At 39.3% G+C, this 26,507-nt stretch overlaps 1 protein-coding gene across 19 annotated transcripts in view; it reads right to left on the bottom strand.

Annotated features, from left to right (window-relative positions):
• The window catches only part of RBFOX2 (RNA binding fox-1 homolog 2), a 255,507-nt gene that overhangs the window by 57,671 nt on the left and 171,329 nt on the right, over positions 1 to 26,507 (bottom strand). The window contains exon 1 of one of the 19 annotated variants that reach the window (XM_054574547.1): positions 25,858 to 26,162. The exons of the other annotated variants lie outside the window; for them this stretch is intronic. Within the exon in view, the coding sequence (XP_054430522.1) occupies positions 25,858 to 25,884 (27 nt within the window). The 5' untranslated portion in view covers positions 25,885 to 26,162. Of the gene's footprint in view, positions 1 to 25,857; positions 26,163 to 26,507 lie in introns of those variants that run through there. 19 annotated transcript variants of the gene reach the window in all.

Here is a 26,507-nt window from a genome sequence, read left to right as displayed (position 1 = left end):
TATCTTACAATAGAATGACTAAAAGACTGAAAACACCAAATGTTGACAATAATGTGGAACAACAAGAACTTTCATACATTGCTTACCAAAGCGTGTAGGACTGTTAATGCAGTTTTACTTTTTTATAAAGTTAAAATACTACCTATATATACCCAAAAGAAATAAAAGCATATGTGTACAAAAACACTTATACAAGAATGTTCATGGAAGCCTTAATCATGATAGCTCCAGAATAAGATCAGCTATAATGAAATCAACAGGAAAACAGAAAAACAACTTGTGGTCTTCATCATAAAATGGAATGCTACCCAAAAAAAAAAAAAAAAAAGAATGAACTAACTTACAACATGGATGAATCTTAATATTACTTTTAATGAAAAAAAGACATAAAAAATACATACTATATAATTCCATTAAAAAATGAACAAACGTACAAGGATGAAGCTTAACATTACTTTTAATGAAAGAAAGCAGACACAAAAAAATACATACTGTATAATTCTATTCATATCAAGTATAAGAATAGTAAAAGTAGAAAAAACTAATCTGTGCATAACAGAAATAGGAGAAGTACCATATTTTTGCCATGTATATTGTACACCCATGTTTTTAGCCCAAACTTTCAGGAAAAAAAGGTTTCATTTTATTTATTTATATTTAGAAACAAAACTGATTATTGTATTCTAGGGTATTATTTTGCATACAGATATTGTTATTGCTTTCTAGAGTTACAATTTTTAACACATAAGCATAAATACAAGAATTAAAAATATTGCCATAGATACAGAATTAGTACTACCTATGTATAATGCTCATTCTTATTTCTCCCCTCAAAAATTTGGGAAAAAAGTGCACATTATACACAGCAAAATATGGTAGTTGTTTCTTTTGTGTGTGGGGATGTTGATGAAAATTTGGTGTTGTGGAACATTCTAGGATGATGGAAATGTTATGCATTTCTTTATGGGTGGTGGTGTCAAATTGTTAAAATTCATTAAATTGAGCACTTGGTAAATATGTTCCTATGTTAATTATAACAAAAAATAAGACAATAAAAGTCATCAGTAACCATCTGTTAAAAAATCGTGAAATACTTGTCATTACTTTCAAAAATCAGAAGATATACTCATCACTATTAATACTAATATATACAATAAGACAATAAAATGAAAAGGAGATAAAAAATAATAGACACAGATTATTACAAATATGACTTTATACTTAGAAAAGCCACAGGAATTATCTAACAGACTAGTAGACCTAATATTTAAAAGTCAGATTTAACTTGACTTAACCCTTATAAAAGGACCCATGGACAAAGCCAAAGTAGTGGCAGGAAAATGGAGACAAATGTACTTGAACAATAAAAAAAATAAAATAATAGTAAGAGTTAGATTTATACATAACTATTTTAAAACTAGCAATAACCAGTTATTCAAAATAGTACCAAAATTTATCTTATAATACAAAACGTACAATATGTAATATAAAACAAGACTCAAATAAATAGAAAGACGTATTTTATTTCTGGAGGAATACGTAATATAATAATGTCAATCCTTCCCAAAGTAAAATGTATACCTAATGCCACTTCCATCAGAAGCAACTTATGTCTAGGGAAGGATACAGAACTAGATACATTTCTAATTTGTGTATGAAAGACCCCTAGGAAAGTTTGGGAAAGGAACAACTATGAAATGGAGCACGTTCTATCATGTACTAAAATCTGCCATGAAACTACTGTGATTAACAGTAAGGATACACAAAGGGATTAATAATACAATAATAATCCTAGAAATGATTCTAATTTATATGGAAACAACAGAAGATAAATGTGGCATTTCAATTCAGTGGTTGTGGTGGGGGAGGAGGGAGGTTTATTTATCACATGGTATTTGTAAAATTTGGGTTAACTACCCAATTTTTAGAAAGAAAAACAAAATGAGCGCCTCAGCTTATAGTCCATATAAAAAAAATTCCAGAAGGAAAAAAAATCTAATATAACAACTAAAACTATAAAAATACAAAAAAGAACTTGAGGGTGTAAGTGGCAGCTGGAGAATTCTTAAGTGAGACAGGAAATCTAAAAGCCAGAAAGAGAAAAAAATAATGACAGATGGCTATGAGTTAGGACAAAGAGAGGGAGAGAAAAAGAAATGGGGAGAAATGAACCTCAAAGTCAAAAGTAAAGTCAATTAGGGGAAAATATTTTTAACAGGTAATGCAGACACAATCATTACTAATGCAAGAGTAAGTTACACAACTGATAAGAAACAGCAGAGAAAGAAGCAACTGAATAATTCACAGAAAATGAAATACAAATGCCTGATAATGATAAACATGCCCAATCTCACTAACAAATGGAAATACATATTAACAGCAAAATAAGTCCAGTTTTTAGTCATTAAATCAACAAAAAATTAAAAAGTTTTATTGACGTGTAATATGGGCATACAACAAAATATATCTATTCATAGTGTACAATTTGGTCAGATTGACATATTGAAATCTGACATAAAATCATCACCACAATTAAAATAATAAAAACGTCTACCCAAAACCCCCAAGTTCCCTTGAACTCCTCCTAATAATAAGCATATATTACTTTTGAAATAAAGCCTACAATGTATTTTTTAATATAGGAGAATGAAAAAAAAATCAGCAAGAGGAAGTCAATATGCGGAAGCAAAGGATTACTGCGCTATTCTTAAGAAAATGACATTACCTATAGATATTCATAACAATTTTTCATTTTAAAGTTACACAGCATCAAAATTCAGCAGTCTCCAGTGTCCAAGAATCATTTGGTACTAAAGTTTGCTTTACATAAAAATCTTCTCTTTGTTTAGTTCTTAGAAATTATGTTATGAAAACCTTAAATTTTTACCCATAATTCTTCAGGGAAAAAGTCTATCTTTGTCACTCATCCCTGTATACATTCTTTTCATTACCTTAAGGTTGGGGTCAGGCGTGTCCAAAGTTTTGGCATCTCTGAGCCACAATGGAAGAAGAGTTGTCTTGGGCCACACATTAAAATATCTTGTGACAAGTAATCACAAAAAAAGTATAATATTTTAAGTAAATTTACGATTTTGTGTTGGGCTGCATTCAAAGCCACCCTGGGCCGCAGGCTGGACTCTGTATGTAGATGATTTCCCTGTGGCTGTCCTGGGCATCCTAAGAGGAGAATAAAATAATCCTCCCCTCTCCTTCAAATTATTCAGTGCCCTATCCCTATCCATCTCCCCGCCTACCTACCCACCTACCTACATGAAGCAGGATGCTTCAGAAGTCCTCACAGGATTTACTGGCCTGAAGACAGATAGGAAAGAACACGTTCCAATACGGGTGGATTGGTGAATGAAAGAGAGTAAGAGCACCAAAGTCTGCACAGATCTACACTTCAACTCCAGGCACAAACACGGTCTTACAGGACACAAGGGAGGGCCCACTCAGTAACCCGTGAAGGCCACAAGACACTCTTTCCCAGTTATGAACAAGGTGGCAAAGGGGATGTGGAACGCTCCGCCTGGGCTCCTCTCACTCCCGCTCGCCTCCCGCCGCCCCCAGGCCTGCTGGGAGCGGCGCTCTGGCACACTAGGACACCGTCCCCAGGCTCCCACAGGGGCGGTCCTGACAGAGCTGGCTCAGCCAACTGCATAAACACAATTAGCAGTGGGAGGTGGGGGAAGAAAGGTAAAAACATTCTGAAGGATCCACTTGTAGCCTCAGCACAGTGTTTCAAAGAGATGAAAGACAGAAAAGAGGAGAGGCCAAGAAGCAATTCTTGGTAGATTATTTAGTTACTTATAGGAATGCTTTTTTATTTTTGTTAAGCAAAAATGCCCATGATACTTACATACTGAGGGAATGAAATTGGGAAAGGAGTGATTTCGTATTTTATCTCATACACTTTGCAATGTCTGAAAACTTTCCCAAGTATTTTATTATTATTATTATTATTATTATTATTATTACTACTACTACTAAAAATGTTAAATGGCTTCTGATTTCTATTAAATTTCCAGGTCATATTTCAGAGTTATAAGTTCAGAAGAGTAGTACTAGAGTCCCCAGCAAACTATGAGATAGCAGTTCACATTATTATTTCTAGGCAAAAATTTACCTCTGGATTTGTATGAAAATGTTTTTAATATTAAAGACTAATAATAAGCAGCTTAAGTGTCTTATCTGAGAAAATGAATTATTAACTAAATACCTCCTATGGGTCCACAACCGTGGTGCGCACTGAAGACCTCATAACGAAAGTCAGAAATAACGGCTCTCGGGGAGCTAACGGTCACATTAGGGAGATTTTTGCAAATATGCAAAATGCAAATACAGTTCAGAGCAGTAGGTGTGAGTACTGAATTGGTGACACAAAGGCTCGCTGTTCCCTACTAAATAGGTACATCCTGAACTCCTCTACACCCTCCCTTACCTGGGTTAGCAGCTTACATGTCATTGCTCACTCTGTGCCCAGCAATACACTAAGCACTTTACAGATACATTAATTCATTAAATTCTCACAACCCTATAAAGTAGGTATTCCCATTATTCTCCTTTTACAGATAAGGAAACTGACATTTTAAAAGATTAAGCATCTTATAAAAAGACCACTCAGCCAGTAACTGGCATGAGCAGACTCAATCCAAATCCAAGCGAGTTCTAAAGCCAACAGTACCTGTGGCCTCTCCGGTGGGAGCTTGAACCAATTTCCCCCAGTCATATCATACCTAACCCCTGATTCAAATACTGTGTTGCAACCAGTCCAGCCCATTCAACATCCCCGAACATAGTGCTTTCCCAAACACGGCAGACTGCTCCTGCAGGGGCCAATGTCCTTCCCCAAGCTGCACTCTCTCTCAAGCCGTCATGTGTAATGAAAAGCTCAGCTGGCCACAGAGGACCAACTCCAGCAATCAATCCCTTCTCCTTGAAGCTGGGCCCGGAAAGGCAGTACGGGAGAAAGCTGGGGTCAGCACTTCTTCTGTAAAGGGCCAGAGTAGTATCTTAGGTCATGCGGCCCCCACGGTCTCTGATGGAACTACTCAACTCTGAGGAGGTAACGCAAAGGCAGCCACAGATGTCTTTATGTCTTTAACTCACAAGTAGTAACTAACCACGGTGACACAAGATCACATATGGTCTTTTGGTGTACAGTATGAAAGAAATGTTTTAATTCTACATTCAGTTACATTATTGCAGAACATCTAACAGAAAAATGTATACCCAAGGACCAGTCTCAGCCCCTTTCTTGGTCTATCCCCTCACCCACGGCAATCTCAGAACTTCAACCATGGGTGCCTTCCATGTAGTTTTTGGGCCCGACCATGTCCTTTCTTCCAAGCTTTCATGGCAGCTGAAAGAGTGTGAGCCTGAAAGACACACCTGAATTTAAATCCTAAATATCCATCTTACCAGATATGGATAAACTACTTACTTAACCCTTTGCAGCCTGTCTCTTCATCTGCAAAATGGATTGTTTACTTCAGAGAAGATTGTTGTAAGGATTAAATGAGAAACCCGTTAATATGGCACAAGCCATCCTAAGTAATTAGGATTCCCCACTTGCTTCCAATTCTTCCAGGTGCACATTTCCAGCTCAGACTGAATCCTTCTACCCTCAGTGCCTCACTAACATTACAAACTCTGTTATGTCTAAAAAGTAAATTTATTACCTCATTTCTGCTAATCGAATTAACTACTTTCTCCAGGCAACTAGACTTACCTGAAACCTCTCCGTTCTCCTTTATGGTATTTTGCTCTATATACTGCTAGGGGGAAATGAGTCTGCTTTGTTACTGTTTCCTAAGCATAGTCTCTGTACGGAATTATTCTGAGTATTACTGAAAGCGACTATCTACTGACATTTAAGCATCTACAACTAGTTACAGGAGAGACAGGGAAACCCAAGAGCAAAAAATAAGACCTTGCTTTTGTAAGGCCAAGTTTAAAAGGCGTGAAAGGCACGTAAACTAATATTTACATCAATGTTATTTAATAAAGCTAAGAATAAAGTGCTATAGAACATAGAAGGGTCCCCAATGGAACTGTCTTCCTTTTTCTATAATAATTCAAGTCTATGTAATCTTGGAGAGACAGGTATTTTTATTTATATCTTCCCTGTTTATTTTTCAACTGCATGCTAACACTTTTAGTTTGGTGACCCCGCATTCCACTGATCTATCTAATCAGCGCTTGTGCTGCTTCCAAGTAACAGGCTGCCAATCCCATCTTAAAGAGAAAAGTTTCCCAATTCCCATATGATATCTGACCAGAATGGATCACCAAGAGAAATAAACCATAATTGTATTCACACTACATGAAGAGAACCACTTAGTTATTTAGGGAGAGCACCTTCTCACTAGTTCACCACCCCTGCCAACGTCACTAGTCATTTTTCTATAGCTATAGCTAAATAGGAATTAATTCTCTACGTTTATAATAGAAAATAAATGTTTTTGCCTTTAAGCATTTTACAAATGATATCATTTTTATCCCTTGGGATTTGGTTAGACAGACTCAGATTTCAAATTCTACCTGTCTGAAAAAAAGTTTACAAGATGCTCTAGGCTGACGGTGCCTAAGGAAAGGCCCCTCATTCTCAGCTCTCGCACTAAAAGCAGTAAAGTCTATCATTCTTCTCAGTTCTTGTGCTAAAAGCAGTGATTTCTGCCCAGGTTATCTGTGATCAAAGGGAAAAAAGAGCTACATGACTGTTACTGCTGAGAGATAAGAACAAAACACTGGATTTAAGATTTTCTGGAATCAATTAAAATAATTTTCAAAAACTATGTAGAAGAAAGCCCAGAGAAATAAAATGGATGAACAAACATGTGCAAAGACAAAAGCAGTCAGTGCAATGCCCACTGACTAGACACAATGTGAAATTCATTCTGGAGTTTCAGTTTACCTACACATTTAAATTTAATAGTGGCAAAAGTAAGTTAGATAAATAAATATATTTTCCCTCTCACACTGAATAGAAATTATACACATAAGATGTTGGACAATCTGTAGGTAAACTAGAAATTGAGAGGAAAAACCATTACATGAATTTTCCTGTAGCCTCTCATTTTTATCTTCAGGTTGAATTCTAACAGATCATTTTTCATTTGGTTGTCTGTAATTTAGCTGATCGCTAGATCTCAAGGAAGCTCACAAAAATAGATATATTGGTTATAGTAATAAAAACCCAACCTGCAACTGAAATATTAACTTTAAGGGAAAGTACTGTCTGGCTCCAGGAAGGGAGTCCAGAGACACATCTATTCCTACTGCAGTCTGAACGGCAAGATCACTAACCGCATGCAACATGGACCTCCTTCCGCTATACCCAGCCTGCACCTCCAAACTCATCTTTTACTTGGTTTCTCCAGTGCAGAGATTCCTATTCTACTGCTCATAACAACCACTCTGGGAATAGATACATATATTTAAATCAAGGTCTTTTCTCCACTGATTATGATTCAGTGAGTTGGAGTAGGGCCCTGGTACCCAGGTGTATATCGATGGTTTGGGTGCCACCAGGCAGAAAATTAGCAGGGCAAAGTGGGAGAGGGTTGCAGTGGTGGCAGGTGCCTCTGGAAAACGCCCCGAGGCATCTTCACTTCTAGAAGGAGGGAAATTAAGGAAGGAATAGGTTATGAGAGGAAGGTAATAATGGTGATAAATGTAAATTGCCTGAAAATAGGGGGACTGCCTTCTTACATGGAACGCATAGATACAATGCAGGCCTAACAATGGGCCTTTATTTTAGCATGAGTGGAATTGAAAAACTAGGACCCAAAGCAGGAGTGTGCCACTGCCACATGAAGGGGAGACAGAGGGCACGAGCGAACTTAAGTGCAATCTTGAGCTCTTACAAACAAACAATGAATACAAGTAAATAAGGAAATACAATATACTTAAAACAGAAATAACTACAGGATCTGATACATGCAAGTCTAAGGGAAGGTCTAGGCTTGGTCAACAATGCCACAAACTTGTCAGCAAATCATTTGTCGTGTACACATGCGTGTGCGCGTGCGCACGCCCCTACCTCTTTCAAACTGCTCGGAGAAGAGCCAGCCTGATCTCTCCCCTGGGGCTGAGCTGTCATCTCAAAGCGATGAATATTTAAACAGAAAAATAAATATTTCAGAACAAAATCATTCAAACCAATAGTCTAGTAGGTTAAAAATGATGAACCCTGTAATAGTTTTAATGTCTCCAACCTCTTAAAAGCTCTTTCATCCATATCTCCTTAAAGCAGTATTTAGAACCTCAAACATCCATGAATCATGCCTTCTATTGGCAATAAAAGACAAGAGATACTCTGGGTCAACTACCTGCTTCCCTGAAAATAGAAGACCACACACAATTAATGATTGGTTGTCTAGTCTATTCGATGTAATTGTTGACTTACACAATGCAGAAATGATCATCCTTTTTCTCAACCAAACTTTTCACTACAATTTATTCTTTAAGTTTGCATTTTCTATATGTTCAAGGAGATATCCTTGAACATAGCCAACACTCAGAACAGTAAGATTTTTACAGTGCCTCCTACATCATAAAAGTATTTAATTATGCTTCATAGAATTTTGCATTGGATGTCCTATTATAGTCCACTTCTTTAAGATGAATGATTCAGATTGTTACTGGACAGGGGCCTGGCCCTGGTGGATCTGCCCAGGGCCAGCTGTAGCACGTGGGTCCTTGACTCCATGTAGGAAAGATTTCACAACCTGAGTCCAGGGGACTGAGGGCACACTTATTAAAGCTGGGAACAGTGAAACAAGGAAGGGCTCAGCACAGAAGCAGCAACAGGGGAGCTGAGGCTGGACTGAGTTAGTTCACTGGGAAGTCAGAGAAAAGGGGGCTTTGAGAACAGGTTAAGGGGATTAGCTGCCAGCTGCCCACTGCCTTAGAGTTTAGGAGACTTGTGCCTGTGAAGAAAGAAGTGGGGGAAGAAGAAGGGAATGGCCTGGACTGCTCCCCAGAGGGAGAGATGTGCTGGGTACTTTGTCTTGAGGCTTCTCTCTCTCTTGCAGGAGGGAATTTTAGGGGAGGTCTCAGGGGAGAGATTCAGTAGAATATTCATCAGTTCTCCGGGCGCGGCCTTTCAGGGTCACGTCTCCACTAATGGGTCAATGACAGGGTCTTTAATGATTGCAGTTGGTTCTCGCCACTATAGACCTGGTTTTGCTGCTTTTCTGGGCTTGGAGCTGAAATGCAACTGAGGCTTAGATGTTAACTCCAGGGAGGAAAGGCCAGGGGAGAAGAGGTTGCCCTGGGGGTGAGGTCCCTGTTTCCCCAGCTTTGGCCCCCAGGCACTCCAAGGCCCAGGCACTCAGGGGCTTTCAGCCCTGGTGACCACCTGCACCTGGCTGTAAATTGCTCCGCCATTGTGTCCTGTTGTCTCAGTTTCCCCATGCCACAAAATTTTTCTCTCTACCCACCTCAGAAAATAATTGCATTCTGCCTCATCTATAGTTACATGATAGTTGTTTTCACAACTATCAAGCCCTAGGTGGAACAGGGTCTGAATCACATACTTCCTCACCAAATGATACAACGTCATACTTGCTCTTTAGAAGATGCTTGCTAAATTGAATTAACCAGGTGGTTGAATAATATCTGCTTCTAAAGTGGAAAACTCTGTAAAAAAGATAGAAACCTTTCTCTCAACGGTTTTAGGAACTCTGAAGAAAGTTTACCAAAGTATAATCATTCATTGACATTTACCACAGAAAATGAGTTATTACAGTTCTATTACATACATCTATTAATTGAAAGGGTACGTGAGAGCGCATTATGTACTGTGTAACGTAGAAAAGTAAACGAGTCCTTGCTTTCATCAACTCTCATCCAAAAGAATCCTTCTTTCAACAGTTCCTTCTTCTAACTTAACCTCAACATAATCAATTTCCCAAGCAGCTGCTAAAATGATATTTCTAAAATAAAATCTAACTCAGATACTAATTAATTCTCTTCTTAAAATCCTAGGCTCCTCAATGCCCACAGTCTCAAGTCCAAACAACTCTGTGTGGAAGTCATGCTCCTTGCCCACTTCATCTATTTGGCCTCAATCCTTGCCATCACATGCTCCTGAATACCTATCCTGTGTTAGACACTTTGTTCTAGATGCTGCGGGGACAACAGCGATTAAAAAGACAAAGTTCCTGCCCTTGTGGGGTTTGCATTCTAGTAGGAAGAGACAAATAGTAAACAGGTGGTGTGCTAAGGGGGAAAATGAAACAAGAAAGAGGATACATGAGTACAGGGGTTGGAGGGATACAGGGCCACTATGTGATACAGGTAAACATTTGAAAAGACACCTAAAGAAATGCAGGGAGCAGGCCATGTGTCTGTCTACCTGGGAAAAGAGCACTCCTGACAAAGGGAACACAAATGCAAAGGCTCAGAGGTGCAAATATACTCAGCTCATTGTAGGAACAAGGAGGCCCATGTGACTGAACTGGAATAAGCAAGGGATGGAGGGGTAGGTGGTGGAGAAAGGTGGCAGCGGGTGATGAGTCACGTTGGGTAGAAATCTTAAGCCACTGCAGGGATTTGGGCTGTTGCTCTCCAATGACAGTTTTGAGCAGACGAGTGGTGGCCAGATTTAGGTGTTAGTGGATCACTCGGCAGGCAGGCCAGTCAGGAGGGTGTCTTAATAACCCAACTGAGAGAGAGAGGACAACGGCTCGGCCCAGCTGGGTCTCTTACGTGCATCAAGTCCTGGAAGACGCCTTGTGCAGTTTCACCTTCCAGTTTCTTTGTACCTGCTATTCTTTCTGTTTAGAGAGCCTTTCTCCTTTCTACCCATCTGGCTAACTTACACATACTCTTTAATAGTTAGTGTGATCACCTACTGCTCCCTGAGGTTTCTCTTGTCAATGTAGAAATGTCCAAACCTGTGAGAATTTCTGTGACCTTATTTGGGCCAAACCAACAACAACTGCTGGGAAAAAAAACCACAATGGACTTCGAAAATGCTCTGGGAACTGGCAGTTTTGCACCTTCTTTTATACACTACAGTCAAGCAAGAAAATCTAAGAGGGTTACATGAAATCCACTGGTTACATGAAGGAGGTGAGAGGAAGCAAAGAAGGGAAGCCTCTGTATTGGATAAAAAGTAAAATTGGTGAAACACATACTTCTTCCATACAGGTGGTACAGGAGAGTTAACAATTAACGATCAACGATCAACACAGTAACAACAGCAATGAGGAGCTTTGTGGTCTCTGTTCCTTGTGTGGCAGTTGTGCCAGAGGGTTTGAGAAAAGGGTTATTACCTCTCGACCTTCCAAAGGTACGTTATCATAGATGCAAAAAGACAACAGACAGGCTCAATCAAGGTAAAGACTGACTTTTGTCAGGGAATATTCTTGTCTAGGACATGACTACCGGCCATAAACTGCTTTTAGCTATAATGTTTTCATTTCAGACCACCCCGTGCAGTTACTTTCAGTCTTTGAGTTTGTACAGACTGCTCTGCAGGCCTCCCCGGAGCTAGGCAGGATTAGTGTCGGGTTGGCCGAAGAGTTCATTTGATTTTTACCATTGGATGGCTCTAGTAGAGATTAGTTGTCTTAAACTTCATTTGAAACAATTTTGTTAGATTGTATTGTGACAGCTGTCATAACAGCCTGAATTTGAATAAAATTATCAAAATTGGTGAATTTCTATATAGCCATTTTAATATTGAAGATGGAAGAAAATAAGCAACATTTTTGGCATACTATGCTTTATTATTTCAAGAAAGGTAAAAATGCAACTGAAACACAAAAAAAGATTAGTGCAGTGTATGGAGAAGGCTCTGTAACTGATCGAACGTGTCAAGAGCAGTTTGTGAAATTTTATGCTGGAGATTTCTTGCTGGACAAGTCTCCATGGTCGAGCAGACCAGTTGAGGTTGATAGTGATCAAACTGAGACATTAACTGAGAACAATCAACGTTCTAGCACACAGGGGAGAGCTGACATACTCAAAAAATCCAAATCAATAAAGTTATTGGTGAAAATGAAAAAAATGTCTTTTATTTTACAGAAAAAAACGTGACGGACTTTTTGGCCAACCCAGTATGTGGCCCGTTTTTGTCCACAGAGGCCAGGAAGAAGGAAAGTCAAAGATCTGTTAGAAGAATACTTTGAACTCTAAAGGGACCTACATAAGACTGGACTACAGCAGGGGCAGAGGGAAGTAATCAGAGGATCAGTGTTAGAGACAATCCAAACATAGAATCAGCAGAGCCTGGCAAGGGGCACAGGCGAGGAGTAGACAGACCACTACTAGATTTCAGCCCTAGGAGGCGGTATGACAAGAAGTGAGGCAAGAATGGGTGGGAAAAGATAAAAGATCAATTCCAGAAGTTCCATTTCCCATTTTCTCACAAAAGATCATCCTGATATAAACTGTTAATTAGATTTTATCTTTCAATATTTGAAGTTCATTTTTTAAAAATGCATTCTAAAAATACTTTGATATTTATTTCTCGGGTGTTTTTGGTAATTAATTTTCCCTTTATAACTTAATTTTTATTTTTATCAAATGTAATACATACAAATGATAGAAATCAAATGGGTAAAGAAGAGCTTATGATAGAAAGCAGTGGTCTCCTACCCTTCCCTTAGTTTACTCTCTTGGGAGTGATGTTCTTTTAATGGTTTCTTAAAAGGCAGAGGTTTTAATGCCAGAGGCTGCCAATGAGGGTCACTGAGTGCTACACAGTGCCTAGTAGTTGAATTATGCCCTACATCAGCATCTCCAAACTCCAGGCCAGGGACTGGTAACGGTCTGGGTGCAGGTCTATCTGGAACTGGGCCACACAGCAGGAGGTGAGCTTGCATGTAATGCGCTTGAACCATCCAAAAACCACCCCACCCCCGACACTGGTCTATAGAAAAACTATCTTCCACGAAACTCGCCCCTGGTGCTAAGAAGTTGGGGACCACTGCCATATATTATGCACACAGAATCCCTGCCTTCTATCCCTTCTTCACTCCTGCTTTGAACCCAGAGCCTGTGTGGGGGTCTTGCTGGGTACACTGGTTTCCACGCCCCTTGCAGCCTCCTTGCACTGACAGGTTTTAGCTTCTCCATTTCATCCATCAGTTGGTTCCCCACTTGCTTTTAACTTTTCCAAAAATTTATTTAACTCTCTTATTTATTAGTAATACTGCCCTTTGCCCTCTTCTAGTTGCTGTTGCAGGTTTATTTTTTCTTGTACTTCTATACTGTCACTTCAGTGGGTCTCTCTCACAAGTGACAAGCAGAAGTGTCTATCTTCTTGACCCAGAAGTCATGATTTTCTGCAAAACATTTCAACCTTGAGTAAGCTCCAGAGTTCCTGGTTCCTTTTTATTTCTGAGAAGATTGGAGTTAATAAATGTCTGTTCCTTTAAAATAACCCTTTAACAACACTAAGATATATTAAAAGCAAATTACAGAAGCTTAAAGGAAAATGAAAAGTATTTACTACAACTCTGAAAGAGCCCTTGTACTTAACACTTTAATAAATTAAATACATTTTGATTGTAGGGAGTAAAGCAAACCAGACAAGTATCAGAACTAAATGTGTACTGTAAACCATAGTCCAAGTGCCATCTACAAGCACACCCACTGCTATGTGTTAATTAAACATTAGTCTAAGTCCTGACAAATACAAAAGACTTAGAAGGATCTAGTCACTTGCAGGAGACATAGAACAGAAAAAAAAATCAAGTATTTACCAATCAGAATGCCTAACTCTTTGCTTCCCTCCTTCTTCAGAAATGCAACTGTGTCAAGGTCAGAATGCAGTCTAAAGGGAGGAAAGCATTTCCCGTTACCCCATTGATCGCTGACACATGGATCAATAGGGCCTGCCATGGACCCCGGCCCTTCAGTCAGGAAGGGCAATGAAAGAAATATAAACTAGCAACTGCAATATGCAATCCTTTATCACAACGAGACAAATAAACCTAATAAAGAAATTAGAGTCCTGTATTGAGAGAAGTCATCAAGAAGCTATCACAAAGAAGCTGTTACTGTGGAACAGGAACACCCATCTCGGAGGAAAGGAGGATATTCAGCTTGAGAAAGGCGGCAGGCAGAAAGACTAAGAACAGAGATCTAAAATCAGCTCCTTGAGCACCAAAAGAAGCTGTCTCTGCTTTAATGGTTGCTTAGTAACGAAGCATTTCCCGATTTCAGTCCACATTTCCTATCTTTCCGTGTCAAGTCAAATACTCAAAAACAAAGGCCAAAAAACTTCAAGCATAGTCAAAAAATAAAAATCAAAACATGTATCTATTTCTTTTTTTCAGTTAAAATCTTTCATACCTAGAACTTTATCATTATCATATCATATCAACTAGACTACCTTCATTCAAGAATAATTTTCCAGCAAAGAACAACTAAGATACATGATTTTTACTCCTTTGAAGATTTTCCCTTTCAGGAATGAGCAGCATATGCAGTTGATATTTAAACATGTTCTGTTAAAGGCCTGAACTTCCTCGGAGGATGTTCTGAAGGCAGAAGTAACACCAGACAGCAATTACGGGAGAATGAGCGCTGGCTCCAGTTCCACCGCGACTTTGCCGGTGACCTTGGACAGCTTCACTTTCTCTCAGGTTCTATCTATATCTTGATTTGTAAAATAAAGATCGCCCTTGCTTTAAGAATCTACAATCCTGTCAGGAGCAGAATGCAGTAAAAAAGAAGAAACACTAAGTATATTACCATGTGAAGCTAAGTATTTTCTTCTGTAACAGAAAGAGTCAATCAATGCAGTGCCATTAATATCTGTTCCCCTCCCAAAAGTGGCTAAGACCTACTTTAAACAGCCAATGCCTGGACTTCTCTCTTACTCTGCACAAATGTTCCCATACGAAATACCAAACCATCAGAATGCGAAACCTCTGTGCTGAGAGAAAATTTCAGGAAACTAAAGTTGTGTACATAATAGTCACATTGATTAGTTCTACACTTACCTCAGAGGAACATAAGGCTCTAGAAAAATTAGTAGACATTTCTTAAGGTTTTGGCTACAGGTGAGTTATAGAGATTTTTCTTATGTAAAAAAAAGAAAAAGAAAAAAGTTAAGTAAATATTATGGCCTATATTCTTCATATTATACTTAATGTAATGGTTATCATTACCCACCCCCTCCCCCAAAGGGTAGAAATTGCATAAACTTGGGAATAAGACAAACGTGGGTTCAAACTCAGGATTTGCCATGTAGTTACGTGACTCTGGACAAGGGACTTACCTTCTCTCAATGCCTTGTTTTTTAAATCTCTGTGATGAGGAGGAGAGCAAGCTAATGGGTTATCTACAAGAACACAAAATTGCTTCTGGCTTAAAAGATGGTAGAGGTAATAATCATTATTGTGAAGAAAAAAGGGGGTAAGATATAGACAACGTGTGTGTACATATATTTGCAACAATATAAGACCTAATAGCTGAGTTACAACCTTAAAGTCCTTCATGTTCTTTTTCATATAAATAGTCACATCAATACAAACATTGGGGGGGGGGGGGAGACCACATTCTCCTTCCTAAAGACTTTATATAAAACATAGGCTAAGTGAAATTAAACCAAACAAAGCACACATTCCCAGTTTCTCAAAAATGTCTCCTGGTTCCGCAAGAGAGAAAAGTTCAATGCGTAAGCTTGGACAAACTTTTGATTACAGTTGCTATGCTAGGAAATGACAGCCTGGCAACCATTTTAAAGTTATGAAAGCTCGCAACAGTGCCATCCACATTCTTTCATATTTTTGAATGATCATCACCTTTACAGTCCATAGGATCCCTAACTTCCACACTGTTTAAGTGAGCCAAGTATTACTTTGGTTTTTCTTGCTAGAATTGCAATGATACAAAATTCAATAGGAGAAAAGAATCTTTCTCCTTTTCTGCAACAGACCACAAATCAAGCTTAACTATAAAAACACGAAAACTTTATTTTCCCTGTTGTCTTGTCTGCGCATTTTTATTTTTGCTTTGAATTTGATCGGTCCTAGACTCTCTGAAACTATTCTACCACTGAATCTCACTGAATACTCAAGAATCTGGCTCTAGACTCAGGTAATGTCTTGCATAACCCCCACACAGCGACACATGCCATAGCCTTTCCTCTCCCGCTTTACGCTTCAGCCAAACTTCCCAAACTAATTCTTTCCTCCTCTGAACTTCTAATGCTATGTTACTGACATTATATTCATGTAATTTACCGTATTCTATCTTGTATTTTAAGTATTTATGCATCTTATGCATTCTACTCCTTGAAACTACTGTTCAACTTTTTCATTTGTAAATTAGAAATATAGCAAATGAGATACCACTTCATTTTCATTGAAAAATAAGCGGTCTCACTTCTGCTTCCAATCAAAATAAAGTAACAAGGATCATTTTATCTTGCCATCTCAAACAACTAAAAATCAGGAAGAAAAAAATACATGAAACAACAGCACTCAAGGCACTGCCCAGCAGGCAAAGGACGACATCGATGCCCGAGGCAGGAAACAACCCAGGCGGGCTTTCCGACTGCCCAGAGGACAGCCTGGAGGAGGAAGCTCCCAGGCTGTGACACAGAGAGGGGGACAGGCCAGGAGAGCCTGGGGGTCTCTGTGAATTGGGGAGATCAGCGAGGGTTCTAGAGAAGCCAAGACAGCTCCAGTTCGCAGGGAAGAGTACTGCAGAAGAGGGAGCTGCACAGAGAGGACCCTGAGGATCTCGGAGTCCTTGAAGGACTCCCCTCAAGTACTCAGTTAAGTAATGAGCACATGCACACAAGGAACTACCGAGGCTGGAGAAAGGACCGCCTGACCAAGCTGGAGGGACCAGTGCTAGGAGCTCACCTAGTGCCAGGAATACAGCCTATTCTCAATGAGAGTGGAAAAATTAAGGAGCATCAGTTAGGGTATTAAGAAGAATCTTGTCTCAACAGTGGGGAAAAATTAACCAGACACCAAACAGAGCTCTGGTTGTAGCTAACAAAACTTAAAAATGAGACCTAACAGGATCAAACTATTTCTGAGAATCAGCTCAAAAACATTTAGAGAAATTTTAAAAAGTACCTAGCATCCTACAAGCTAATATTCACAATGTTTGGCATCCAACTGAAAACTGAGCATCCCATAACTGAAGGGAAGGGGGTTCAATCCCTGGTCTGGACAGATATGATCCCTGGTCCAGGCACATACAGGAGACAACCAATCGATGCTTCTCTCTCGCATTGATGTTTCTCTCCCTTCCTCTCTCTAAAATCAATGAAAAAATGTCCTCGGGTAAGGATTAAAAAAAGAAAAATTACCAGGCATATGAAGAAGCAGAAAAATGTAATCTGTGACTACTGTATTATTATTTTTTCCTTATAAACAACTGTAAACCTGCTTTGGCCCAACCCTATACTTAACTAGAGTCTGCCAAACCCTAAAATTTCATTGTCACCTTTCTAATTCTCTTTGCCCTGTACACACGTTTTGGGGTCATGCTCTTTGCCCTCTTTCCTGACTTCCCAGGAGGCTAGAGATCCTGTGCCCCTTTATCCACGTGGTATCTTCTGGATATACACAGCCTTCCACTGAACATCTGTAGATTTGGGTGTTCCCCTACATAGCTATTAACTCCAAAATCACTCTTACAACTACAAAGTCCACTTCCCAAAAAGTGACATTGTATTTTAAGTATTAAGTGATTTAGTAATAAGCACTTAGAATATGTGGTTACTCAAATTAACTCTCCTGTTGTGCATTCCAAAAGAGGACCCTGTCAGTGCATTAACATGCATTTAAGCTGAACCTTAAAGGCAAGAAATTAATCATGTGGGAGAAAGAGGTATTCTGGCCCCAAAGTAACACACAAAAAATATATGAAAACTGTATTTGGGAAATTGCAAATGGTCCAGATTTGGGGGTGGGTGGAGGGTGAGGAAAAAGAAAGAATCTCTCTACTTCCTGGGGGGTGGGGATGAAAGAACAGGCTGGGGGTTTCACGCTGAACTGGGGTTTCACACTGATCCAAGGTTTCATGGGTACCCAAGGCAAACTGTCAAAACTGTATTCCTATCATCAAGCTATGTGGAAAAACTTTCCTATACTAAAAAAAGCAGGGAGGACCTGTATCCCTCTAAGTGAGAGGGTGGCAAACTATGGCTTTGGTCCAAAGCTAGTCCACCACCTATTTTTGTACAACCTGAAAGCTAAGCATGGTTTTAAATTTTTAAATAGTTGAAGACTATTTGAAAAATATATGAAATTCAAATTTCAGTGTCCATAAGTAGTTTTACTGAAACATAGCCAACCCCATTCATTTATGCATCATCCTACTTCTTCATGCCAAAAGCAGAGCTGAACAGTTGGGGCTGAGACAGCATGACCCACAAAGCCAAAAATACTTGTATTTGTGGATATCCTCTCTAAGTTAAGAGTCTTTCAAAATCTCATCCTCTTCACTTAAGTGTCAGTATGCTTCTTCCAAACTTCTTAGAAGGGATCTCAAAATCAATATTAGTTAAAAGAACACAGTTAAATTATTTGTGGATATAAAAGCATCCTTTTATAATTTCATAAAGTAATTATTAATTTACACTACCATATTTGCTGCTTAAGTATTCCTTTATGTGTGAAATATTAAATTTTGGTTACAAAACTTTATCTTGTAATTTTGAATGAATTAGGTCTCTCCAGTTACATGATTTCAAGTTACAATTTTAAAAACTGTTATTTCTTTTTGTTAATAGCAGTCTAGCTATACCTATCTCCCGAGCCATTAATTAAACAAGAAATGTTATTCTAATACTCTGAAACTGATAGCCTTTTGAAAAATTCAAGAGGCATAATGAAAAGAATAAATATGCCAAAGGAAGCTAATCTAACATTTATTTCTATGGTATTTGATTTATTATAAGTATTATTAAATCAGAGTAGTTTTCAAGCACTTAATTAATTTTTTGTTGTATTTTATTTCTATTCTCAAGGATGTTTTACTGTTGCTACTGGTTGAAAAGACTATTAATTCCCAATTTTTGTTTTTTAACTCTTTTTGATACAACTTTAAGATCTCAAGGGAAGTGATTAAATTTATTTTTTGCTGATCTCCAGTGTGTAATTTGTTGGTCCAATTGGCATCTTTGAAATAGTATGCTGCAAAATTAGTTTTCAAATGAAAAGTTCAGTATTAGTAACCGTTGAGGGATCTGAGCAAGACCTAGATGTTGAAAGACAGGTAGATTTGTGCCAATCAGCAACAGCATGGTTTATAATGAAATAGAAAAACAATATTTTACATAAAGAGTTGGGGGTAATAGCCTTTATTTTTGAAGCTATAAATTGTTGACAAACCGATCATGTTGTCTACACAGTTGTTGACTACATGATCAATAAGCTTCGAAAACTGAGTGAAGTCAAAACATGCTGTCAAAAACCCCACTTACAATAAAGATACAATACTTAATAATACTCATAATTGGTATTTTACTTAGTAAACAGATATAAGTAATAAATCATTCTTGTTAATTGACGCAATTAATCCATGATAATAAAGACTCTGGAAACCATATGTCTTCCTATGGGTGAAGAATAATTCAAGGAAGCGGATGAGCCAAGAGAACAGAAGATTAAAGGGAACCCTTAGCCGTTACCTTCAAATATTTGGTTTTTATGAAGAAATAAACTACTGTGTGACTCTGGATAATAGAACCAGGAAGAGTAAGAAGAAAACAATGAAAACAGATTTTTGCTTACCATATGGAACACTTTTCTACTTTTTAATGGCCCAAAACAGAGCTATTTATCTCATGAGGCTGGTAGTAAAATAGAAGTGTGTGCAAATTTGGAATTAAGGAGATCTCAAGTTTGAAACTCCTCTCTCTCTGTGTATCCAGAATTACCAGGTTGCTTGATCTCTTGAATCTCAAAATTTAATAACGTATGGGGAAAAAATAGGAAAAATACCACCAGCCTCCAAAGGTGATCGATAAGTGATATATGATACAAGTATAATAACGGTTATGTATGTAAGTGTGATCTGTATGTAAAATAGGTGCAAAGTAGATATGCAAAAATCAAGTTATTTCAGTAATGGTCACTATTAACCTAGTGGTTAAGAACAGGGAAGCTGGAGCCAACTCTCTGGATTTAAATTCTGGCATTGCAACCTTAGGCAAGCTACTTAACTTCCCTGTATTCCTGTTTCCTAATTCCTACAACATGGACGTTAAAACTTACACAGCTGCTAAAAGGAATAAATGATGTAATAGGTAAGGCGTTGACTCTGTAATGTTACCTATTATTATTTTTATAATTACAATTTTATTCAATAGTAAATTCCTTGCTATTTCAAGTATTCCATCAAAGCCCTGAATAAGTCAGAGATGGAAATTCCAGAAGTGAATCAGAGTCTCGACTAAATTCATTCATTTCCATATTCAACAAATATTTACTGAATATGTAATACCTACAAGAGGCATTAGAGCGCAGTGGTTAAGGGCATTGATTCCCTAACCCTAACATCCTCCCACCAAAAAGAAAGAAGAGTATGGACTCTCTAACGAGACTGTGGATGTGAATCCCCACATCTCTTAGTAGTTATATTCACTTGGGCAAGTTACCTAACCATTATGCTTCAGATCCCTCTTTTGTACTATGGGGGTAATTGTAGAGGTGTTGGAGGACTCAATGGGTTAATGTTTGTGAAGAGCTTAGAACAGTACTTGATCACTATATACACAGGTTGGCTAGTTAGCTATTATTATGACCACTTTCCAGGCACAGTTCTAGACACCAGGAATATAACAGACTGCTGACAGGGTCCCTGGCCCTTCTGGCAGGGAAAGAGAACAGGTAACAAACAAACAAACACAAACAAACAAACAAACATAATGAGTAATGATAAACACTGAAATCAGTAATAAGTGAAGACAAAGCAGGGCACGGGGACAGGGAATGACTGTAGAGTTCAAGCTGAGACAGCAAGGTCAATGGAGAGCTCTCCCTTGAGAAGCCACGTGAAGATCTGAGGCCAAGGGCGTTTCTGGCTGAGACAAAAACCGAAGAAAGGCCCTGAGGAGCGCGATGAGTGTTAAGGGGAAAGCCGAGGCCAGTGGCACTGGTGGGAAATATGGGAAGAGAAGGACTGCAGGAGATAAGGCTGAAGGCACAGCCAGGTTCCTGATCACACAGCCTTACAGACTGGAGTAGGAACATGGGATTTTATTCTGCGCCTGAAGGGAAACACATGGGAGGTTTAAAAGCACAGGAGTGACATAATCAGACCTGCATCTGAAATGGTTCACTCTGGCAATGACCTCTCATTAATTATTTGATGCCAAGGTTTCCTGAATTTATTCATTCTAACAGTAAGAGAGGGACATTTAAGCATGTGGAGAAGAGAAACAATAGAGCAGGATGGCAAGCTGTGGCGCTTCTGGCTGCTTGGAAGAGTCTGGAGCCCCACAATAGAGTTGCTACATTCAAAACAGCAAACCACTCACCACAGAAGAGCATTCCATTTGTGTTTGTTGGATATAACATGTGAAGTGTTGTGACGAAATGTTTAAGATTTGACAGTAGTTTGGGAGCACTGGGGGCGGGGGAGCACAAAGGATGCTGGGGACACCAACAAAGTCAGATTCCAGAGGACTGGTCCCTGGAAAGGACGCCGGTGGGCACAGGGGCTACATCACCACTGTAGCCGGTTCCTGTGCAGACCTGTCTGAAGAGCGTGCTCAGAGGCCCAGGAAACCCGGGGAGGGGAGGAGTGCCGTCCCCTCTCAGCTGGGAGACGTCCTTGGTGGCAGTACAGGCCTGAAGAGCGGAAGGGCAAACTCTGAGCTTGCCTAGTTTTAACTGCAGAGCTAAGGAGAACGATAAAGGGGAAAAAAATAATAAAAGGAAGGGGCAAAAAGGGTGTGTGCCTAGGGTTGGGACAGGTGAATGGGAAGAAAAAGCATTTAATGAGTCAAATTTAATCCTATTTATGGAATTCTAGGTATCTTTTCAGAAAAGCGAAATCATTTTTAGAATAGCAGTATTTTTTAAGAGTCAGTCTTGGTCTTGGCAAGGAAATGGTTATAACTGAAGATACGGAGTTGCACAGAAGAATTCAGAAAGAAACCAAGTCTCTGGAAAAAGTGAGGCTTTTTTTGATCCACTGTAAAGGAACATAAATTAGTCTCCAACCCACAATCTCCGCCCACCCCCCCAACTTCCCAGAGTCCTGTGCAGCCCATAGAAAGTGGAAAGGGTGCCAAAACAAACAGTGTGGGCTGAAGCTCTGTGGATGAAGGGTGGGATGAGGTTCGGGTGGAACTGGCAGGCAACCGAATGGAATCACTTTAAAGCAGTGCCACAAAATGGAGACTAAATAATCACTTAGGATTTTCAAAATTTGCAGAAAATGGGTTATGCTTAGCAAAACCAAAGAATAGATTCCTTACTCCAACTCATTTCAAAAAAATAAGAAAAACAAAAAACACCAAACCCAGAAAGGATAGGAAAAACAGACAAAGCAAAACATACCTGCTTTCTTATCTATCTTTAATTAAAGCATAAAATACCCTCCCTCTCACCTTCTCCCCAAAACCCTAGAACAGAACAGCCAACTGGCAGCAGCTCAGGTGAAAGGCTTCAGCCTTCCAGCTACAAAGAGGGGAGATAGCAGACAATGGAACTGGTGATTCATTACAAAAGAATACACTCAAGAGGGGCCTGCTGCCACATGGGCTCACTGCACTATTTAAAGGAACAGTAACTCTCTTTCCAACCTCCCTTATTCTTAACACCTTCCCTCCTCTTGGTCCTGATGGAAAACAGATTTTGAAGAAAATGCCAGCAAAGCACTGAGCTGTCCAAGAAAGGGAGGGCTTTGTGTTCCACAGAAACTGGCAGTCTCACACTATAGTAGAGCACAAAATTTTTCTTTCACATCCATACTATAAAATCTTTTCCTCTCTGCCTGGTATATTTTCCCTTTCAACAACAAATAGTATAACTGAGTGTGAATCTGGCTAAACATTTTTTTTTAATTAATAGGAGTTGGGAGTCATTTGCAATTTTGTTTTTCTAATTTCACACATATTATGGGAATGATTTTTCCTCTTTTCCTTCCTTTTATTCTGCATTGTTATTTTCACAGAGGTGAGAAGATACAATAATTTGGTTCAAATGTTCAGAAATGAGTTATCTCAGTGAAATACTCCAACAACATATACGTGAACAAGAGGAAAACTTAAAGTTATAAAAAAAGTAAGATCATACAAGCGTCATGTCTGCCATATTAAAATTTTGTGATTAAATTCCTATTTGCTTTTTTTAAGGCAAAGCATTGATTACTTATTGTAAATCACAAAGCAGTTTGCTAGTTAAACCAAAAAGAGGCCTTATAGAACTATGGCATACAGAATAGTAAAGCACACACACTGTTCAACCTCTGATACAGATCTAATCCTGGATGATAAAATGTCATCCACTGAGAGCCCTTTTCCCTTCTTCCACCAAGTGAGCGATGGGAACTAAGGGCTACAGAAATGTTAAGATCTGAGAGGCAAGAACTTAGGTGACAAATGGTGAAAGCCCATCTAAATACCTTTCTTAATATACGAATCGACACTAATATACTAATAAACTATCTAATTTTGAAAACCAAATCTTAGACAGTATGGACATTTTATATTCAGACACTTATGTGACATATCATTATTATATCTTCAAGTTAGATGTGTGGCTTAACAAACAAACAAAAACCCCCCAAAGGACAAGTACACATTTGGCCCATTTGGTTATTTCCTTTGGTTTTTTCCCTAGATTGCCAACAACTATGTACATTACATTAACACAGAAAGTGTACACCAGAACAGGTATTATGGAATAGTGAAAACTGACAAATTTGATATTCTACACTTTCCAGCTGTATAAATTTAGGATGGGCAAAAACAAGCTACTTGTTTTCTCCAGCATTCAGCCTATGCTGAGAAAAATAATGAATTTTAATTTATCTATTAAACTTCACTACCGTGAAATCCCTCTTTCCTGTTTCTATTTATCTCTTCTGCTTCATTCCTAAAATTATATTTTCCTTAAATACCAATTAGTAAGACCCCAAATATGAAGTGTCCATATGCATGTGTGTTCTAACTTGTGCTTACACACGCTTAACCAACTCCTCTAGACACTAAGGATACACGTTCCAAGAGGTATAAAAAGTCAGTCTAAATAACCCTTTCACTGATTTAAAAATATATATAATGACAAGTCAAGTAGTTGAAAAGCATTCAGTAATAGCTGAGAAAGAGGAGAGCTGATACCCTCCAATATTGCCAGGTAATGAAAATTGAATGAGGGCTCCAAGGTTAAAAAGTATCACCTTCCAAGCAACAAAGAGAATACAGAAACAGGTATTCTCTCTTATGGAAATTTTTACAAAGTAAAAGTAAAGCAAAAGTAGTATTTCAAAGGAATTAACTGGGCTGATGATGAAGGGATAAGAGGTGGAAGAGAAAATATTTCAAGGGTTTCTCTACTTTCCAAGAGGGAAAGGTTTCTTGATAATCTTCAAACTCACATCTGGTGAAGAATTACTTTGGAAAGAGATATTCTTTGCAAGTTCCCTTTCCTCTAGGTCACGCTGGGAAAATCTCCCTAATGCCTTCCCTCCTTCCAACAGCACTGCGGGACATTATATAACATTTAACGGAACAGGGTTCCAGCTCCTAAACCGATGCCTCTATCTGGATGGCTAGCCAACTCTCTCGCCCTCCGGTGGTGACTTGGGAGAGGCAGAGGGGAAAGAATACAAAAAAAAAGGGCAACCTCCTTAAAAGGAAAGCTCTGTCCAGTGATGAAATTTCCCTACAGAGCATAAAAGCCTGGAATGAAAATGATCCTAAGTCTGAGACTAAAGGACATGAAAGTTCTGCAACGCAAATGATTTCTCATTGATAAATCACGGCTTCACCATTCCCTGTCACGCTGTGTGTAATGGAAAGGGGCTAAAGGAACACAGAGAAGGTTGCCAACAAGAAATAAGCGCTGCCAGGGGAAACCACGGAAGAGTATTCATTCACCTTTCCATTTGTCAGGAATGACTTGCTAAAATGCAGATTAGATACTGCCTGGCATAACCAAAGACAGCCAGAGCGACAGAGGCAGGGAGGGAGAGAGATCTCCCGTTTCCCTCTCCTTCAAATGCCTTTTAATGCCCCTGTGACTGTCATTTATACAGTCAGCTCTGTCCCCCCTGTCAGGGAGGGCTCTACCTGACTCTGCTGCACCTGCATGCTCCTATGGTTCCTACTGAGAACATGCTTTGCCAGTAGCAAAGCCAGGAAAATAAAACATTTTCCTAGTCTTCATTTTTAATAAGCCAGTTAGAGCGAAGGTAGCAAAACTGAAATTCCATAGCCAATTCTAAGAAACTGAAGTGAATCGGGAATTGGATCTCCCAGTAACACAAATTCTTCTGCAATTCTTAAAAAGGAAGTCAATCCCTCTCCCCTCTTTTGGCAATCTACAAGAAATCTCTTCCTACCTCTGCAGTCTCTCTCTCCCTCCCTCTTCTCAGAACCAAGACAAAGAGGTAGACAAATCCCCACAGGGTCTTTCCTGAGCTACAGCTGCACAGTACAGGAAACAGGAATCTGCTACGAAGCTGGGGCGGTGGGGGGGGGGGGGGGGGGGGGGCGGGCGGGGAAAAGGATCCGATACCTCTCTCTCTTTCTCTCTCTCTCAACACACAGACTTTTAAGCTCATAACAACAAATCTGGTCTTTTCTAAGAAGACAATAATAATTAAAACTCTGATGGCTATACCCCACCCCCATATCTTTATTTAGATCCCAGAAATGAGAAAAGAAAGACACCGAGAAAACACAAATCTTACCTGAGTTACCATTTTCTTTTTCTCCATAAACCAACCGGAATAATAGATGATGAATGCCTCAGAGCAGTCGTGCTGGGGCACACCTTCCACTGCTTTCTTTTCCACCCCCCTCCCCCCCAGTCTAGCTTATTAAGGGTAGGTAATTGATCTCCCTTTATCCTCTCTTCCTTCCTTTTTCTTTCTAGTGTTTCTTCCTTTCTTTTCTCTTCCTCTCTGGTAGTCTCTCCCCCTCCTTCTTTCTCCAGCTCCCTCCCATATCTCAGGCAGATGGCTGAAGGAAGCCCCACCCCTGAATGCCTAAGGCAATTAATCAGAGGAGAGAGCCCCACCTCTTCCTCCTCCCCCCACCCCCTCCCAGCAGGCTGACATCTCCCAACTCCAGAAACAACCCTGCTGGAGAATGGCAGTTTGGTGTGTGCTGTGCGCACGCGTGCGAGTGCGTGTGTGTGCATGCGTGTGCGTGTGTGTGTGTGTGTGAGAGGGAAGGAGGGGAAGAGAGGGAGGGGCAGGCGCCATGTGCAGGCATATTTTAAGGAGTGAATATCTCCGACGGTGGCATTAACTATATAGCGCTGGAAACATTTGAAGCATACCACAGTTAATGACGATTTAAAATAGTCCGTCCATGAATATAAGATAATAAATAAGAA

The sequence above is a fragment of the Pteronotus mesoamericanus genome, unplaced genomic scaffold (genome assembly GCF_021234165.1).
Source record: "Pteronotus mesoamericanus isolate MK-2021 breed Mesoamerican mustached bat unplaced genomic scaffold, CSHL_Meso_final contig_263, whole genome shotgun sequence".
NCBI lineage: Eukaryota > Metazoa > Chordata > Mammalia > Chiroptera > Mormoopidae > Pteronotus > Pteronotus mesoamericanus.
The sequence above is the reverse complement of the archived record's forward strand: the minus strand, read 5'-3'. Positions and strand labels throughout refer to the sequence as shown.